The sequence below is a fragment of the Hippopotamus amphibius genome, chromosome 1 (genome assembly GCF_030028045.1).
Source record: "Hippopotamus amphibius kiboko isolate mHipAmp2 chromosome 1, mHipAmp2.hap2, whole genome shotgun sequence".
In the NCBI taxonomy this organism is placed as follows: Eukaryota; Metazoa; Chordata; class Mammalia; order Artiodactyla; family Hippopotamidae; genus Hippopotamus; species Hippopotamus amphibius.
In genome coordinates, this window is record NC_080186.1 from 115,399,624 (window position 1) to 115,418,090 (window position 18,467).

General features: G+C 42.7%; 1 protein-coding gene across 1 annotated transcript; it reads right to left on the reverse strand.

Annotated features, from left to right (window-relative positions):
- Positions 1-16,749: 16,749 nt before the first annotated feature.
- LOC130860003 (late cornified envelope protein 3D-like) lies at positions 16,750-17,982 on the reverse strand. Its single transcript, XM_057747698.1, has 2 exons — positions 17,875-17,982; positions 16,750-17,336 (listed from the first exon to the last, which is right to left on the reverse strand). The coding sequence occupies exon 2, from the start codon at positions 17,313-17,315 to the stop codon at positions 17,052-17,054; it is 264 nt and encodes an 87-aa protein (XP_057603681.1). The 5' UTR covers positions 17,316-17,336; positions 17,875-17,982; the 3' UTR covers positions 16,750-17,051.
- Between the last annotated feature and the right edge of the window lie 485 nt (positions 17,983-18,467).

Below are 18,467 nucleotides of genomic sequence, written 5' to 3' on the forward strand. Positions count from 1 at the left end.
TAGTTTTCTCCAGTATCTATTCTCCCTTCCTTCCACATTAATTAAACTCCTAATTTTAGGTTCACAGTCATGTTCATGGCTGTCCAGAATAAATATCCCAGGCTCTCTTGCAGCTAAGCATGGCCATGTGACTCAGTTCTGGGCAACAGGATGCCAGTGGAAGTATTTTCAAAATACTTTTTTACAGGATAGATTGGCACCCTTTGCCCCTTTCCTACTTTATCCCTTCCTTCCTCTCCCTACTTGGATTGTGTATTGATGGCTGGAACTACACATTGAACCAAAAGAACAAGTGTGATCCCCTATGAGTTGTAAACAGAAAGGTAGAAGATGAATCAGTTCCAGAAGGCTGTGGAACCATAATGCCAGTGTTGTGTGGCCACACTCTTGGAATTTTATGTGAGATATAAAATTAATTTTAGATGAGAAACTTGTAACTTATTAAGCCACCATCTTTTTTTAAAATCTTTTATTCTTAGACAAATGTAATCACAAATTTTGAAAAATTATTTTTTATTTTTTTAAATCAAAGTATATCTGATTTATAACGTTGTGTTAGTTTCTGGTGTATAGCAAAGGGATTCAGTTATACATTCAGTTATACATATATATGTGTGTGTTATACATATGTGTGTGTGTGTGTATGTTCTTTGTCATATTCTTTTCCATTTTGGTTTATTATAAGATATTGAATATAGTTCCCTGTGCTATACAATAGGACCTTTTTGTTTATCTGTTTTATGTATAGTAGTTTGTATCTGCTAATCTCCAAATTCTAATTTTTCCCTCCTTCACCTCTTCTCCCTTTGGTAAACATAGTTTGTTTTCTATGTCTGTGAGTCTGTTTCTGTTTTGTGAATAAATTCATCTGTATCATATTTTATATTCCACATGTAAGTGATATCATGTGATATTTCTCTGTCTGACTTACTTCACTTAGTATAATAATCTCTAGGTCCATCTCTGTTGCTGCAAATGGCATTATTTCATTCTTTTTTATGGCTGAGTAATATTCCATTACACACACACACACACACACACACACACACACACACACACACCACATGTTCTTTTCCCATTCATCTGTCAATGGACATTTAGGTTGCTTCCATGTCTTGACTATTGTGAATAGTACTGCTATGAACATTGAGATGCATGTATCGTTTTGAATTGGCATTTTCTCTGGATATGCCCAGGAGTGGGATTGCTGGATAATATGGCAACTCTATTTTTAGTTTTTTAAGGAATCCCTATACTGTTTTCCCTAGTGGCTGTACCAATTTGCATTCCCACCAACAAAGTAGGAGGGCTCCCTTTTCTTCCATTCATTGATTTTTAAATGTCATTAACTATATCTATAATTTCTTATATTTCTTTTAGTTCTTTTTCATGGTGTCTACATGTTTTCTTATGTTTTAAATTTCTTATTTATTGTTTTAAATAATTTAAAGCATTTATTTTTACAGTAGCTATCGGATATTTCTTTAATTTGACATTTTTTGGAGGTCTAATTCTACTGTTTATGGAAGATACTGACTTTCACTGAAGGTGAACTCATAGTGCAAAATTACAAAACACACAAGAAAATAACCCACCATGAATTTGCCTTCAGTGGGACTTCATTTGTGGGCATCTTATGTAGCTTTCTGAAGACAAGTCCCTCTAGATTAATTTTGGGTTGGTTTCTGTCAAACAACCCAGGTCATCTGCCTGGGACCAATTTTTATTTTAATTACTTAAATTAGGGACTCTCAAACCACACGTGTATTATACTTTGGAAGAATGGCAAACCAACATGAGGCACAGGCTTGTGGTTATAAATTACAACCGTAATCCCTGGCTATGGTGGACACGTGTCTCTGTGTCTGTGGTATCCCTTTTTCTAGTCTATATATGCATTTTTTTAACTGAGGATTTTTTTTTTCTTACTCCCAACAATGTCTCTTTCTCTTCATGACCTTAGATTTCAAACCCCTAGAAAAATGAATCTCCTTGCCCTCAGGCAGTTTCCATAGCCACTTACGGGTTTCATATTCTGGTTTGGTTTTAAATTCTCCCTTGAATTATAAGACTTGAGAATTTTTTTCCACTTGCTCGAAAGCATAGATACACATTAAAAGAACATTTATGCTATTTTACCTAAGAAATATTGCCCGAACCAGGAGTTGGTTTTTTGAAAGTTCCAGATTGTCTCAGCTGTGCCAAAGGAAATCAAGGTAAGGAATTTCTGTCCTTCTTAGGGCCAAATATGCCCTGGTGACTGCTGTGGAGAGGTCAGTAGTACTTGTTGCAAGAGAAACTCAAAGGGGAGCCAAGACCCAAGGATCAATTATTGATTCTCATTCCATCACTAAGCAAGGCAGATTTCTCATACAACTCTAGGCTTCTTGAGGACAACGGTTGTATCTTACATGTCTTGGTGTTTCCCTGCCTGCTTGGCACTATGATTTGTATACAGAAGTTGCTCAGAAACAACTGTTGATTGACTGTTGACAGGATGAGCTCTATAATTTAATCCTCACGTTATGCTTTGTATTAATCAGAAAATTACATCAAGGTGTGGTGCATTCTTAACACAAAACAGCATATTAACCCTACACTCCACCCAGGCCAGAAAAATATGAAAAATGCCTGGGCTCATTTTTGACATTATATCCATTCCATAACTAATTCACAATCAATAATAAACTAGAAATTATTGCTGTGTTACCTGTTTAGTTAAAAATATGTTTTTTTAAACTTAAGGGTTAATAGTCCAAAATTACAATATCTTTAACATTTAAAAGGATTACTAGAGACCATGTAGCAGAATCACTCATTCAATGCAGAAAAAAGTCCCCCTAACAGTAATCCGGTTAATGCTTAAACATACTAGAGATAGGATGTTAACTCACTACTTCACAAGATAACTTATTTCATCATGAACATTTTAATTTGTTAGATAATCTGTTAAGTTTTCAGTAATGTAACTTTTTTCTTATTATTTCATAATGCTCTTCATTGTAGAAAAATACAAGTATAAATAGACAAAATAACGTATAATTCTATCATCCACAGATAATCATTTCTACACCTGGTTGTATATTTCCCCAGATCTTTATGCAAATTTTTTTTCTTTTAACAAAATGTATTCAGGCTGTGAATGCTATTTTTCCATTTGAACTTTTCACCCAATAATATATTACAGCATTTTTTTCATGAGAATGAACACTTATCCATGGCATACTCTTAAGCCGGAATAATTTTTCACTTTATGAATAGTCCCCATTTATTTAACCAACTCCTTATTGCTGGTCATTGTCTTGCCTCCAGTTTGTTGCTATAATTAAATGCGCTGTAATGCACCTAATCTATTCTTCTTTTAAAAAATTTATTTATTTATTTATTTACCTTTGGCTGTGTTGGGTCTTTGTTGCTGCATGCAGGCTCTCTCTAGTTGCGGTGAACGGGGGCTACTCTTCGTTGTAGTGCACGGTCTTCTCACTGCCATGGCTTCTCTTATTGTGGAGCGTGGGCTCTAGGGACGTGGGCTTCAGTAGTTGTGGTGCGTGGGCTCAGTAGTTGTGGCTTGTGGGCTTTGTTGCTCTGTGGCATGTGGGATCTTCCCGGGCCAGGGATGAAACCCATGTCCCCTGCATTGGCAGGTGGATTCTTAACCAGGGAAGTCTTGCGCATAATTTATTCTTTCAACAAATATTTATTAAGCATCCTAACTCTGCCTAGCACTATACTAGGCACAGAGGATTCCGAATGGGGGATAGAGTTCCTGCCCTCCATGATTATCTTTGAAGGGAGGGAGAGAAATATTTAAAATAAACAAACAGACCACAAATAAGATCCTCACAAATAGTGATTATCGATAGGGAGACAATAAAACAAGGAAATGAGATAGAAAGTGATGGGGTTGGGTCTGTAATTTAGGCAGGGAAGAGACACTGTGTCATGTAACCAGGCGATAAACCTTAGATGAACCTGTGGAAGTGGAATCGCTGCATTTGGTAGGAAGCTATTCCCCCATCGTGGTGTAGAGGGCCTGCTTTTTGGCATCCTTACTGATGCTGGCTCCTGTGCTGTGTCTTACTCCTGCTCTTTGGCCCTCAGGGATCAGCTCAGGACCAGCCGTCAGCTCTCTATTTGCCTCGGCAATATTGTTCCTCATGCACTTAGAACTTCACACTTTACAAAGACCTTTCACATGCTAACCTAATGTATTCATTATTTTGTTTTTATGAAAAATTTCAAATCTGCATAAAATGAGATAGAATAGGATAATAAGCCCCTAATTACCCAGCACTCAGTTTTTAAAAAAACATTTTGCCAATATTGTTTCATCTACTCCCCCAACTCCCCACTGCCCCTGCAGAAACTTTTTTTTTCTGAATGATTTTGGGCAAAGACCTCACATTTTTCCTATCCATAAATACTGGAGTATGTATCTTGAAGACATAAGGACATTTTCTGTTCTTTTACAGCTTCAATGTCATTACTATTCATAATGGAATTAACAATACTTTAATATAATGCAACACCTAGCTTGCATTCACATTTCCACAATTATCTAAAATATGTGGATTTTAAAGTTGATTTTTTTTTATTCTTGCCCTGCCACTAGGTTCATCAGTACCATCTTTTTATATTCCATATATGTGTGTTAGCATACGATATTTGTTTTTCTCTTTCTGACTTCCTTCACTCTGTATGACAAACTCTAGGTTCATAGCACTGACATTTATACACTACCAAATGTAAAATAGATGGCTAGTGGGAAGCTGCTGCGTAGCACAGGGAGATCAGCTCGATGCTTGGTGATGAACTAGAGGGGTGGGATAGGGAGGATGGGAGGGAGGCTCAAGAGGGAGGGGATATGGGGATATATGTATAAATACAGCTGATTCACTTTGGTGTACAGCGGAAACTGGCACGACATTGTAAAGCAATTATACTCCAATAAAGATCTGAAGGAAAAAAAAAGTTGATTTTTTGAATCAGGATGCAAACAAGGTTCACAAGTTTTGTAGATATGCCTCTTAAATTTCTTCTCATCTATAATAGTGTTCCTCCTCCTTCACATCATTTACTTTTAGAAGAAACGGATTATTCATCTTGAAGAATTTCTCGTGTTTTAATTTCAACTGATTGCTTTTTTCTGGTATAATTTAACTTTTTTTGTGATGTTCCTATATTTCCAAGTATTTCTTGTAAACTGACAATTAAATCTAGAAGCTTAAATGAAAGTTCGTTTAGTTTATTTGTTTATTTATTTATTTATGGCAAGCATACATCAAATGTGATGCTATGTACTTCTTATTGTACAATACAAGAGGCACACGCTGTGTAGATATCCTACTGTAGTAATATTGAGATTGATCTGTAGGTTCTGGTGATCCGTAGGATGTTAGCACCATCCATACATTCATTTTAAACTTCTCCACAAACCTTTCACCTAATGCTATGAGAACGTACTGATGATTATTGCTAGACCTGTCATTTCTTTAGGGGTTAATAAGCGGCGATTTTCTAATTCTATCATCCATTCTTCATTTATTAACTAAAATTGTTTATCAAGGAGAACTTTCCTCATCAACTACATGGTAACCTGAAATACAGTTTAGCTAGGAAAGACAGAATAAATGCTAAATTCTTTTCGTTGCCAATTTTCAGAATAATGAGTTGGTGGCCTAGCAATTTCCAGAGATAACTTTTTTTTTAATGTATCATTATGGATTCATGGATTTCTCTGTTTTTGATGTACCTTGATCAGTTGCAATGATTATTCCTTTTTACTCTCAAATTGCTCCATTTTTTAGCTTTTTGTGTCGTTTTGACACAACCCCTATAGTCTACCACAGCTTCCTGGCTTTCTGGTACAGAGAGATGTCCCGGGCTCATCTTTTTTTTTTTCTTTTTTGAGTTAAGTCCAAAACTAAACTTTATTACCAATACTATATTAATTATAACAGAGGAAAATATGAATGTAAATATGACTTTTTTTTTAGCTCTTTATTGGAATATAATTGCTTTACACTCTTGTACCAGCTTATGAGGTACACCAAAATCAATCAGCTGTATTTATACATATATCCCTATATTCCCTCCCTCCCGCGACTCCCCCCCATCCTCCCCGTCCCAGTCCTCTAAGGCATCACCCATTATCAAGTTGATCTCCCTTTGTTATACAGCAACTTCCCACCGGCTATCTATTTTACAGTTGGTAGTGTAAATATGTCTATGCTACTCTCTCACTTCATCCCAGCTTCCCCTTTGCCCCCCAGCCCCCCTCCCCCACCAGGCTCCTCTTGAGCATCACCTGCCTCAGATTTAGCCTCTGACATTTCTCCAAGGAGTCCCACTTTCTTTTAGTAGGAAATGGTATTTAGAGACCTTAATATGGCACTACAGATGAAAAATACTACTAAGTTTTTATTGTTGCTAGATCTTTTTAGTAGACAACACAAGGAAATATATTTTTTCAAGAAAAAATCATGAATAATGATATTTCTATTCAAAAATAACATTTTAGAATAATACTTCTTTCATATTATTCTTGTATCTTTTTCCTCTTATGCTTAAAATTTTGGCCTTTTTTGTTTTATCCTACAACATAGCTATACTATTATTTAAATGATAATGCCAGTATTATTACTAATGATAAGACCATTCAGTGCTATGCAAGGTTTCTTTGAGAGTCTTTTCATCCTTGGAATAGAGGTGTAGAGTCAAAATATTGTGTTGTAAAATTACCTGAAATAACTCTTTTTTCATTGTAGTTATGCCATCAACCTCATATATGGTTAGACACATTTCTTGTAGTTTGTTTTCACTGTTTAGATATTTTTTAATTTAATACTTTTGTTTTTAATCATGTATTAAACAGTTACACTGTTCTGAAGTCAAAATTATAAAACAAGGTACATTCATCAAAGTCCAGCTTCCTTCCTTGCCCTAGCTCTCTTCCCTACACGTAATCATTTTTTATGAGTTCTAGGTTTAGCCCACAGTTTAACTATTAATCTGATTTTTAACACATTTATGTAGGCATTAAAACTGATTATTATTATTTTCTCCATCATGGAGGGAGTAGCACTGCTCATTTAAAACCAAGAGTGCATCAAGGAAGGGAGGGAATATGGGGATATGTGTATAAAAACAGTTGATTGAACCTGGTGTACCCCCAAAAAAATAAAATAAAATAATAAAAAAAAAAAAAAGAAAAAAAAAAAATAAAACCAAGAGTACCAGAAACCAAATACTGTGTTTCTTCCCCATGCCCCACACTCCCCCTATAAGCACCCTGAAAAATTTCATCAAGGAGGTACAGCCATCTGGTCACCCTTAGATTAGACATCCAAATTAAACAGGCTGCTTGTTTCAGTATTTCTCTTCCTATTCTAGAATTATGAAAAATAATTATGCCAGCTTTTTTTGGACTCCAGGTTTTGCTTAGTGTCTGGAGCTAGAGAAACACGTGGGTAAATATGTGTGAATAAGCGTCTGTGTGTGTGTGTGTGTGTGTGTGTGTGTATGTGTGTGTTGTCAGGGAAATGAATTATCCCCCAAAGCTGTCATTTTCTGTGAACATCTATTATGGTGATGTGAAATTGAGGTACAACAATGGCATTATCCCTGGAATCACCTTTCAGGAAAATGTGGGGACCATTTTATAAGAGGAAAGTAGTTCTGAAATTAGTGAGGATGGCCATTCAGAAAACATGGCAGAGCCTGTGAAGTCCCAGTTTGTCCCCAAATGTAGTCTGGGTACATTTAACAATAAAAATTCATAAAATCTTTCATGAGTTTAAAATGACTGTAGGTTTATTATTACTTTTTCTTTCTAATTCAATTTAATTTTAAATTGTATTGACAACTAGGAAGACAATAGTGACTGTAACTTCCCTAACAGGGTGAGTGCGCAAGTATGACCAGAGTCAAAATCCTATTCTACTGTTGATCACCAAAGGGTTCTCCCCTGCTCCCACCCTGCTGCACTAGAGACCCTGAGAAGCCAGAGGAGCAGAGGTAGCGCTGGGTGGGAGATGCTAGCAACCTTCTCCTAAGGTGAACGTTCAAAGCCAATAGAAGTTTCTCCCCTGCTTTGTTCTGCTCCCCAAAGCACCGAGAGGCAGAAGGCTTTTGTAGGAAGGGGCCTGATGGAGGCCCAGAATAGAGCCAAAAAATGAGATGGCTCTCACAGCATCCCTTCTCTGCCTAGAAAAGATCCAAGGAAGCATCCCCATAACGTTTGAGTTTTTGTTTGTTTACTTGAAATAAGGTTTCAAAGGCAGAGAGTCCGATGCCATAGGTAGTTCACATGTATACAATGGAATTAAGTTACTTATTTTGTAAAAAAGAACAAAAGTGATAAAATGTCAGTAGAGAGCCGTGAGAAGCGGCATTGCAAGTGGGACAGGAAACGTCAGCTTTGAGGTTAGGGCCTGCGCCACAGCCTTAGTTTGCTGGAGAAGAGTAAGTCAAACAGGCAGCTACCAAGGGTTTGGCGTGAGTTGCTGGACTCCGGTCCTGCTCCCAGGGCTCATGGCAGGACCTAGAGGAAGATGCTCCCTAGGAGCAGTCCCCCTTCTCTTTCCTTCTGGTTAAGGGGCTGCCCTTTCCCCGCACAGCAGTGGTCAGGGGAGGCAGTCACCGACGTGGGGTGACCAGAGAGGAGCAGGACATCTTGTTTCTTCATTGATAAAATGAGGGAGATGACTTTTCCAGCGCTGATGCCGTAAGCCCTTTCCTCCTCTGGCCTGGCAGCATCAGGACCCGTAATTCTTAGGAATTTCACCCTGCCTAATCTTTCTTTTAAAAATACACTTATTTTATTATAATTAAAGTAACGCACATTTACTAAACTTTTGAAAACTTTGGAAACAAGAAAAGTTCACAGAAACATGTGAATACAAATTTGACAACACCTGCATACCCTATATGCTGCTTTTTCACGTTACATCATGAGTAATGTAAATATGTGTCCATCTTTAAAAGTCGTCTTCATGACGGAGCGATCGTTCATTCATTTTACGGCTGCAGGATATTTTCATTAACTATTCCTCTATTGTTGGATGTTGAAGCAAGTTCTACTTTATTACTCCTCTGAAGAATCACACACAATCAAATCCTGTTGATTTAAATGGGGGCATTTTCCTAGAAATAGTTACTATTCTGTTAAATTCAATGACTTTTTAAGTTCTGGGGACGCACCGTTAAATCAGCCACTGTCCCTGCCGTGTGTATGCCCACTCCTCACAACCTCTAGTGCCCAGAATCTGGTTTACAAAAAGACAAAACAATTACAAAAAGACAGGTAGAACATTTTTTGTTTGTTTATTAAGGAAATTGAACATAGTTTCATATTTATTAGCCATTTACAGTTCTCTTATGAATTGACTTTGTCCTTTCTCAGTTTTTCAAAATTGGGAATAATTTTTATTCCTTGATACGTCAGGACTTTTTGCATTTGTGCTATTTGAAAATTATGTAGCTATAATAATATGTAATAATACTAATGTGGTTGAATAAATACCATAAACACTTTTACTCTGTTTATTGTTCCCTTTTTTTAACTTTGTGAGGATAATTTTTGCCCTCTGGGGCTGCCATTCTGTGGTCAGCTGGGGCAGCTCCCCACAGATTTGGAAGCTGTCTCTGGGGAGGGACTGAGGAACACTTGCCGCAGGTGGCCGCTAGGTGGCTCTGGTCACTCTTGCAGTCCTCGGCCGCAACCCTGCAGCCAGCTCCCAGGGGTGGAACTGCCCTTGTGGTTGATGTCCTTTCTCTGTGCTTAGCCACCCTCCTGATTACTGTGCTGGACCCAGTCTGCCTTTGCGCGGTGCTCTATGCCTCTGAACAGACCCCACCATGTGCTTTGGGGACGATGTGCGTCCTTTTGGGTGGCTCTGAGGGCATATCTGGCACGAAGATTTCTGGGGTCTCAAAGGAGGATCCAGCCAGCCTGCTGCTGGCCCGCAACCTGGTCCATGCCCCTGACCTGGTCCTGTTAGAACAAGCAGCCCAGCATCCTAAGGGCAAGTTAGTGTAAGGGGTGGGCAGGGCTGGGATGCACACTCCAGAAATGTAGTTGGGGGAGCTGAACAGAGGCCTTCGGGCTCACTGTCTAGTGGAGGAGACAGGTAGATGTGCGAACAATCACAGGTGCTATAGTGGGACTGCTGATTCTGACTGGACATGGGGATGGGGAATGTATAGAGGGTCAGAAAAGAATGCTTTCATAGAGGAATTAACATTTGGGTTGGGTCCAGCAGGATGGGCAAAATTTCTCCAGGCCAAGTTAGTGCAAAAGGCAGGAAGGTCTGGGATGCTTGCTCTAACTGGACCAAACTAAGCAGTGTGTTGCACAGGCCAGGCACAAACTGTGGGGTGGCTTTCAAGAGCCACAGATATTCCTGGGTAGCCTGAGCACTGGCAGGTGAGGGAGTGGCCAGAAATGGGATTAAAAAGTTAGGTAAGGCCAGAAGGGCTGGGCCCTGCATGGAGCACTGAGGACCCTGGCCTTACTGTGTAGGAGGCAAACATCCTTTGGAGGGTTCAAGCTGATTTCCTCCCTGGGACTGACACAGGCTACCCTTACACAGGCAAAGTAACTCTTCTCCTCCCCCCGCCCCCACCACCACCCTGCAACTTCCCAGATGATAGAAAATGCAGTCAGGACAGAACTTAGCTTTGAATCACCTTTATGGGTGGTTGCTGCAAAAGTGAGGCCCTCCAGCAGGAAGACCACCAGCCCTCCAGAGCACTTGCCATTTAGAACTCAGAGGAGGGAGAGGATCCAGCCTCCACTGTTCTCTCCCCCTAGATACCCTCCCCTCCAAACCCAACCTGCCAACAAGTCCTGACCAGTCCACTTCCTAAATAGTTCCTGAATTTGCTTGTGTCTCTCCATCTCCACTTCCCGCTGCCACACTCGGTCACAAGCACCTCCTTTAAGCTGTCCTGTGGTAGCCTTCCAATGCCCTCTTGTCCCCACCCCTTCCCATGGAAGCCAATTATTAAAAAAATAAAGACAAGCGTAGATGAGATTAGACAGCTTTAAAGAATTCCATGGCATTTGGAATAAAACCCAAGTGCCTGACCTTGCCCTCCAGGTGCTCTGTGATCAGTGTCCTGTCAGTCCCCCTCTTCTGTCCTGCCCTCCTCATTCCTCTCCCTTTTCTCCACACTGGCCCCCTTTCTCTTCCTGGAACATGGCGAGCCTGTTTTCACTTGATGGAGTCTCATTGGAGGTTTGGATGGGAGATCTGACCTGAGCTACTGGAAGTCTCATCTGCCATTAGGTCGACGGGAAAGCAGAGAGGAAGGAGAGAGACTGGGCTGTGGCCGTCACCTAGCAAGACAGGAGAAGGACCTGGGCAAGGCTGCTGGCCCTGGGGATGAGGAGGAGGGAGCACACGCGTGAGCCCTCCTGGAGGCTGACTCTCTGATCCCCTGGGGTTTGGGTGTTGGCTGGGTGTGGGGGATGGGGAACCCCAACATACCTTGGGGATTTCCAGGACTGGTAACTGAGACCTGGTGTCAATAACAGAAATTTGGAAATCAGGAGGAAGAGCTGGCATGGTGGAAGAAGTTGAGAACTGAATTCCATTTACTGACCAGCTGCTGACGTTGTAACAGCAAAAACAAGAATGCTGCTGCTGATGATAATGGTAGCTACCACTTACTGAACACGTTCTATGTGTCAGGCACTATGCCTTTTGACACGCTTATCTCATTTATTTTTCACAGCTCTCACTCACTGTGAGGGAGCTGCTAAAAGTATCATCCATTTAGATATAAAGAACTAGAAGCTCAGAGAAGTTAAACAAGTTGTCCAGGCTCACATTTAAATGACAGCAGAATTGGGAATAAAATCTGGGTGTATTTGACCCAGACTTAAAGTTCTTAGAAAGTTTCCTTATCTCTATAGTGACTCTAACATCCTATACGTTTGAAAATCTCATAAACGTCAAGGTTAACATGTCTAAGGCTGCACTTGCTTGTGTCACCCTGAATCAGCATCTCGTCCTGTATCCTTCAGCTCAGGGAGGAAATAACACCACAGTCCACTCGGGCACAAACCCGAGGCCCCAAGGTCACCCTTGGTTGCTTCCTCTCCCTAACCTCTCAATCTCTGGTTGCCTTTCTGTCCCAAACCGCTCAGTTACTGAGCTGTGTGCCAGACACCTCTCGGCTCTCCTGCATCCCACTGCCTGTCCTGCTTTCTGTCATTACCATATTTTGCCCTGTACTGTCTCCCTCTGCCTTTGTACCCAATGAAAAGACCCAGGACCTAGGAAGCAGTGAGGAGACTGAAGAAGTCCTTCAAGGTGACAAATGAAACCAGGAAGCCTTGGAATAGAATCCGAGGTCGGGAGGGGAACAAAGGCTCTTATAGCGTAATAAAGTCAAAGCTGTAGTGCAGAGAGGTCAGAATCATGTACAGGGACAACAAAAACTGAGAAAGTCCCTTCTATGTAATTTATTTTATTTTGGGGGGGCGGGGATGGCGACTTGCTGTGGGAGGCATAGCCCGTGACATCCTCCTCAGGCCTGCGCTCCAGCGTCTTCCTGGACTGGGGTTAGGAGATTCCCCGGGAAGTGCTGACTCTGCCTCTGAAACTTCCTCAGACCTGCTGTTCCTCACTGACTCGCTCAGTGTATGAATATGCACCAAACACTTGCAAAACATTGGCAATCCCAAGATAACTCAATCCTGGGACCTCATGGTCGTGATGGGCAAATGTGGAACCAACCATGTAAAATGCAATGTTTCTAGTGCTATAACTTTGCACAAACCTCTGTGAGCAGGTGCCCCAAGTGTCAAAGTCTGCACAGCAAGGGGGAGGAGGCCTTACTCCCTGCCTCTGTGGGGAACCAGCTCCTTTCTGTCCCTGGAACATCTTTGCACAGACACAGGCCCTTTCCTGTGGTGGGAGTTTGGGGGTGCCTTCATCAGTGGTTCTCAGCCTGCAAGAGGGATGAATGCAGGGTGAACTGTTACCTGCATGGGGCTGGTGATGTTCTTTCACTGCTGAATCACAGGGTGGCAGAGGGAGGTGGGAGGGAGGGTGTAACTCCAGTCTTTTCCCGATAAGCACTGACTTCTCTGCTCAGGGCCACAGACTTGAGCTCTGAGCTCAAGAATCCTCTTCCTGAGGTAGGGAGAATCCTCTTCCTCTTCCTCTTCTCACCCCAAGTCAGGTCATTGTGCCCTGTGCCAGCAGAGCTGGGCTCCGAGATGCTGAAGGAGGGGAAAGTACTGAGCAGCCTGGTATGGCAAGGGCCCAGTGGAGGAAGGACAGACGGTATCATATTAGTGAGATCTCATTGCTTCACAGGGCCACCAGCCTCCAGTACATCTACCACATCCAAACCTGAGGTTTTTCCCAGACTGAGGTCTTCCCTGAGTTTTTTTCAAACCAGCACTGGTGTCTACTAAACACAAGGTCCCTCAAACAACTTGAAACAAATCTTACTTTGAGGCCAAGTTTTTCCATCCTGGAACAACAGAGTGAGTGTGTGTGTGTGTGTGTGTGTGTGTGTGTGTGTTTGTGTGTGTTATCTGAACCATGACTCAACATACTTTGTGCTTCCTGGCTGAGAACTACCTAAGACTTCTTTTGGGATTTCGGGTAGCAAATAGTCTGTCTGTGCTGTGAATCCAGAGCCTGTTATCGTGTGTGTCCCATACCTGCATCCGCGTCCTCAAACAATCCTATCTCAGCCAGTTGAGCTGGGCTGTATATTTCAGAGCAAGCCTGACATCAATTCCATCTTGTGGACCATTTTTGGTACCTTTTCATTCCTAAAGTCTAACTGGATTTCCATGCAGTCTGGAGGGGAAGCTGATTTGTAGTTTGCCACTTCCCTAGGGCTTTAAAGATCTTTTAATTCTATGAACTATAACATGGTACTTACTGTGCCAATTTGGCTTTAGCTGAGGCACTATTATGTCTTTATTATTATTTTTTGAACTGTGGTAAAATATGCACAACATAAAATGTACTATTTTAACCATTTTTAGTTGCAAGACTCAGTGGGATTAAGTACAAGGGTGAGTCAAAAATTATCTGCACTCTGGTTACATTAAAACTTCTGTGGGCCACACTGTCTTATCAGTGCTTTCCGTTCAAGGCTACTGTCTCCTCAGTCACTTCTGTGCAGGTGTGAACGTGTTACATCACTTCATTTGTAACTGGGGTGTGAGCAAAAATGGATGCCCCACTTGTGATTTGCATGAAAGAAGAACAGTATGCAGTGATTCGTTTTTTGTGGTCTGAGGGTGTACTGGGTGCCGTCATTTATCGAAGACTTTGCGTGCAGTATGGAGAAAGTGTTTTGTCATGAAGAAGTGTGTATGAATGGATAGAGATGCTTATTGAAGAGCTGAAGCCTAAACTTTCGATTAAATGCAGAGGACTGCTATCCAAGGACATTGCATTCTTGCATGACAATGCACGTCTGCACATTTCTGCCCACACTGTCGACACTCTACAAAAACTTCGTTTTGAGGTGTTAAAGCATCCTCCCTATAGTCCTGATCTTGCTCCATCAGACTTTCACCTGTTTGTTCCCCTGAAAGCAGCCCTACGAGGATGAAGATTCACTGCTGATGAAGAAGTGAAGACAGTGGTGCATTTGTGCCTCGCAGCTCAGCCTAAAACATTTTTTAATGAGGGAATACGAAAGCTTGTTGACAGATGGACAAAGAGTATTTAAAAGCAAGGAGATTAGGTTGAACAATGATGTATTTGTCTTTTCTAAAAGTTAATTAAAGTAAAAGTCTACAGCCAGAGTACAGATAATTTTTGACTCACCCTTGTACATTCACAATGTTTTGCAACCATCTCCACTATTCATTTCCAGATTTTTCATCATCCCAAACAAAACCTCTGTATCCTTAGGCAATAACTCCCCATTCTCTCTCCTCATAGGCCCTGGTAACCTCTATTCTACTTTCTGTCTCTCTGAATTGGACTGCTGTATGTACCTCATATAAGTGGAGTCATACAGTGTTTGTCCCTTTGTGTTTGGCTCATTTAACTTAGTATAATGTTTTAACGGTTCATCCATGTTGTAGCAAGTGTCAGAATTTCATTTGTTTAAGATCAAATAATATCCCACTGTACTTGTATACATACTACATTTTGTTTATCCATTTTTATGTTGATGGACATTGGGGTTGACTCCACCTTTTTGCTATTGTGTAAAATGCTGCTATGAACTAGGGTGTACAAGTGTCTGAGTCCCTGCACTCAATTTTTGGGGTATATGTCTAGAGGAGGAATTCTATGATGTCTTATTGGTTTTTTAGTTTTATTTCAAGAAATATCCTGGTTCAGGTCTGGCTGATCATTTCTGATTTTCCTTTATTTCAGTATCTGCAGTCAATGGAAAAAGTCATTCTTAGTTCACACGTAAAGTGATGGTTTCAGGTCGGGGGGCTGAGGCAATGTGGTCAGTTGATGGCTGGACTCTCTTCTAGAACCAGGGACAGGACCTTCCTTCCCCAGACGGGTGCTGTTGCAGCTATGACTTATGTGATTTGGGATCTTAGTGGTATAGAGTTAAAAAAGCAATATTAAACACACAGAGCTGGGCTGGGGAAAAGTAATTTAGAAAGAATTCTATTACTTACTTTGAAGCAAATCACCATAACGTGGTAGCTGCATTGACAGTCCTGCAGCCAGACTGCTCTGTGACCTTGGTGAGTTAAGAAAACATACAACAAGACTTTCCTGGTGGTGCAGTGGTTAAGAATCTGCCTGCCAATGCAGGGGACATGGGTTCCATCCCTGGTCCGGGAAGATCCCACATGCTGTGGAGCAACTACGCCCATGTGCCACAACTACTGAGCCCACGCGCTGCAACTACTGCAGTCTGAGTGCCTAGAGCCTGAGCTCTGCAGCAAGAGAAGTCACCACAATGAGAAGCCCGCACACTGCTACGAAAAGTAGCCCCCACTCGCCACAATTAGAGGAAGCCCGTGTGCAGCAACGAAGACCCAACGCAGCCTAAAAAAAAAAAAAGAAAATATGCAACAATTATATGTCCACCGTATCTACAACATGAGCTAAGAAAGTCCCAACAACCAAGTGTTTTCAGAAGAAGTAATTGAGGAACTGTACGCCAAACAGTTGGAACCATGCCTGGCTCATAGGAGGTGCTAAGGGAATATTTGATCTTATGATTATCTTCATTTTAAAACCAGCACCATCTCTCACTTCCAGTTTTCTCTTTTTCCAATTTTCTCAGGTCAGACACTTACTTGCAGAACCCTCACCCCATTTCTCCGCATCTAGAACCACTCCAGTTTTAACTCTCACCATATAACTGAGCCCAGATCTTTATTGAAGAAATCAAATTAATAGTCACTCCTGAGGCCTTCCTTTCCCTTCCTGGTCTCTCAACAACTTTTCTGCTAGTTTTCTTCAGCTCCCCAGTCCATCTCTTAGCTGGCAATCCTAGAATACCCTTTCACATTATGACAGCAGTGGTCATGTCCCCGCGGGTCTGGGCTGGAGTCAGAGCATGTCCCACACCACTTTAGGGGACAATAAGGCCTTGCTTGGTGAGGGTTCAAAACCAGTACACCGCCTCTTCCTGAACTAACATAAAGTTTTCCTACCGGCCCCTTTGGAGGAGTTGGAGCTGCTGTTTTTTTCTGGTCTAGAATCGGGATATTATTCCTTATGCAAAGCAGTGGTGGCTGGAGGAGAGGGGAGAGACTCACAGAGCAGCCTCGGCTGCAACAAAGTCACAGAGAACCTAGGGGTGCTGAGGAAATGAAATTTTATTCTTTCATAGGGTCTGATGGGGTGATGACAACTGATGGGGCAGATACTGCAAGTTCTGGCCGAGATGAGGTGGGCCTCCAGTGGGCTCCCAGAGGCTGGATAGGATGAGCCGCTGCAGAGGGCTCAGCCATTCTCTAGGGGCATCTCGGTGCTGACTGAGGGCTCAGAGACTGGGGCATTGGGAGGGAACGCACGAGGCTGACAAGGTCCTTGGATTCTTGTTTCCTCTGAAATCGCATGTCTCAGCACCAGGATCCCAGGTCAGCAGCAGCCCCCAGAGCCCTGGCCACAGCCAGAGCCCCCGGACTGCAGACCATGGTCCCCGTCGCAGGAGTCGGAGCTCTGGCGCCGGCATCGCCACGACCTGCGGCGCCTGTGGTGGCCCAGGCAGCAGCCGCCCTCGGAGGGCAGGGCACAGCCCGAGGAGGCTGGAGGCAAACACTGTGCAGGGCTCTTTGGGGGGCACTTGGGTGGGGGGCACTTGGGAGGGTGCTGGCACTGCTGCTGGTTCTGCTGGCAGGACATCTCGGCAGGAGGGCGGTAAGCCTGGGTAGATGAAAGGAAAAGGTCAGTGCGGAAGCTCCAGGTCAGTGTCTCCTCTATGATCAGTTTTATCAGGGCCTGTGCTCCCAATACCAGCTGCCACCTGGGCTGTGATGTTCAGGAGGAAAATAGAATCAGATGTCAAGTTCAATTGACCTGGCAAAACAGTTCCCTCACTTCATCCTCCTTTCCAAAACAATGCTGTTATCTTCTTACTGGGCCCCAAGTCTGTCTGTCTAGAAACACGGAGGCAAACACACCCCACTGGGTCCTGACTCCTGGAAAATGTCTCTGGGCGTGCGTGTGTGTTTCAGGAGGAAGAGTGGAGGGGATGCTGAGAGCCAGGGCTCTGGTGCGTCACAGACCCTGATGCACCCCACACAGGTTCCTTGCTCACTGTCCCCTGCCCTGTCCCCAGCTGCCCTCCAAAGCCCTCTTCTTGCTGCCTCCACAGACACCACTGCTTCCTCCTTCCCCACCAGCCCTGAGCTTGTCTCCCCAACACTCCCAGCTGGGGCTCTGCCCTCTTCCAGACACTCACCAATGCAGGGGAGGCGGGAGAAGGCTGTTGCTGAGGATGCTGTGGATGAGGAGCCCAGGGCAGGAGCCCTTTTATCCTGTGCTGGGTGTGTGATGCATGGCCCAAGCATCCCGCTGCTTTCACAACCAGGGAGAGGGTGACAACGCCTCCCATCCCAGGTCTCCAGTTTCTTCCTGCCTGGTTGTTAAGATGTCTGGTGAGAGGGCATCAGGAAATCTGAATGACTACTCCACAGCTGTGTTGGGGAGCTGCCATTTCTCCTTTCATTGATTCAGCTCAGATGCTTTAATTTCAGCTCTGCCCCTTATATTTTTGCTGGATGAAAAAAACATGAGGGTGTAGAGATGCATATTACATATTTCCTGATCTTGAGCATTTCAAGTTTAACTGGACAGACATCACAGAAACAAACATATATGTGTGATACCGTGTGTGTGTTTTGTCCTGTGATAAAATTGTCTCCAAATACCTCTGTCTCTTGGACATCAGTTTCCTATTCATCTGCATATTCCCAAGGGTAATGAGGTTTTCAGATGTAATTGGCGTCCGACGTCTGGAGATGTTGGGTGATCTGAGACCACTGGATGCTGGGG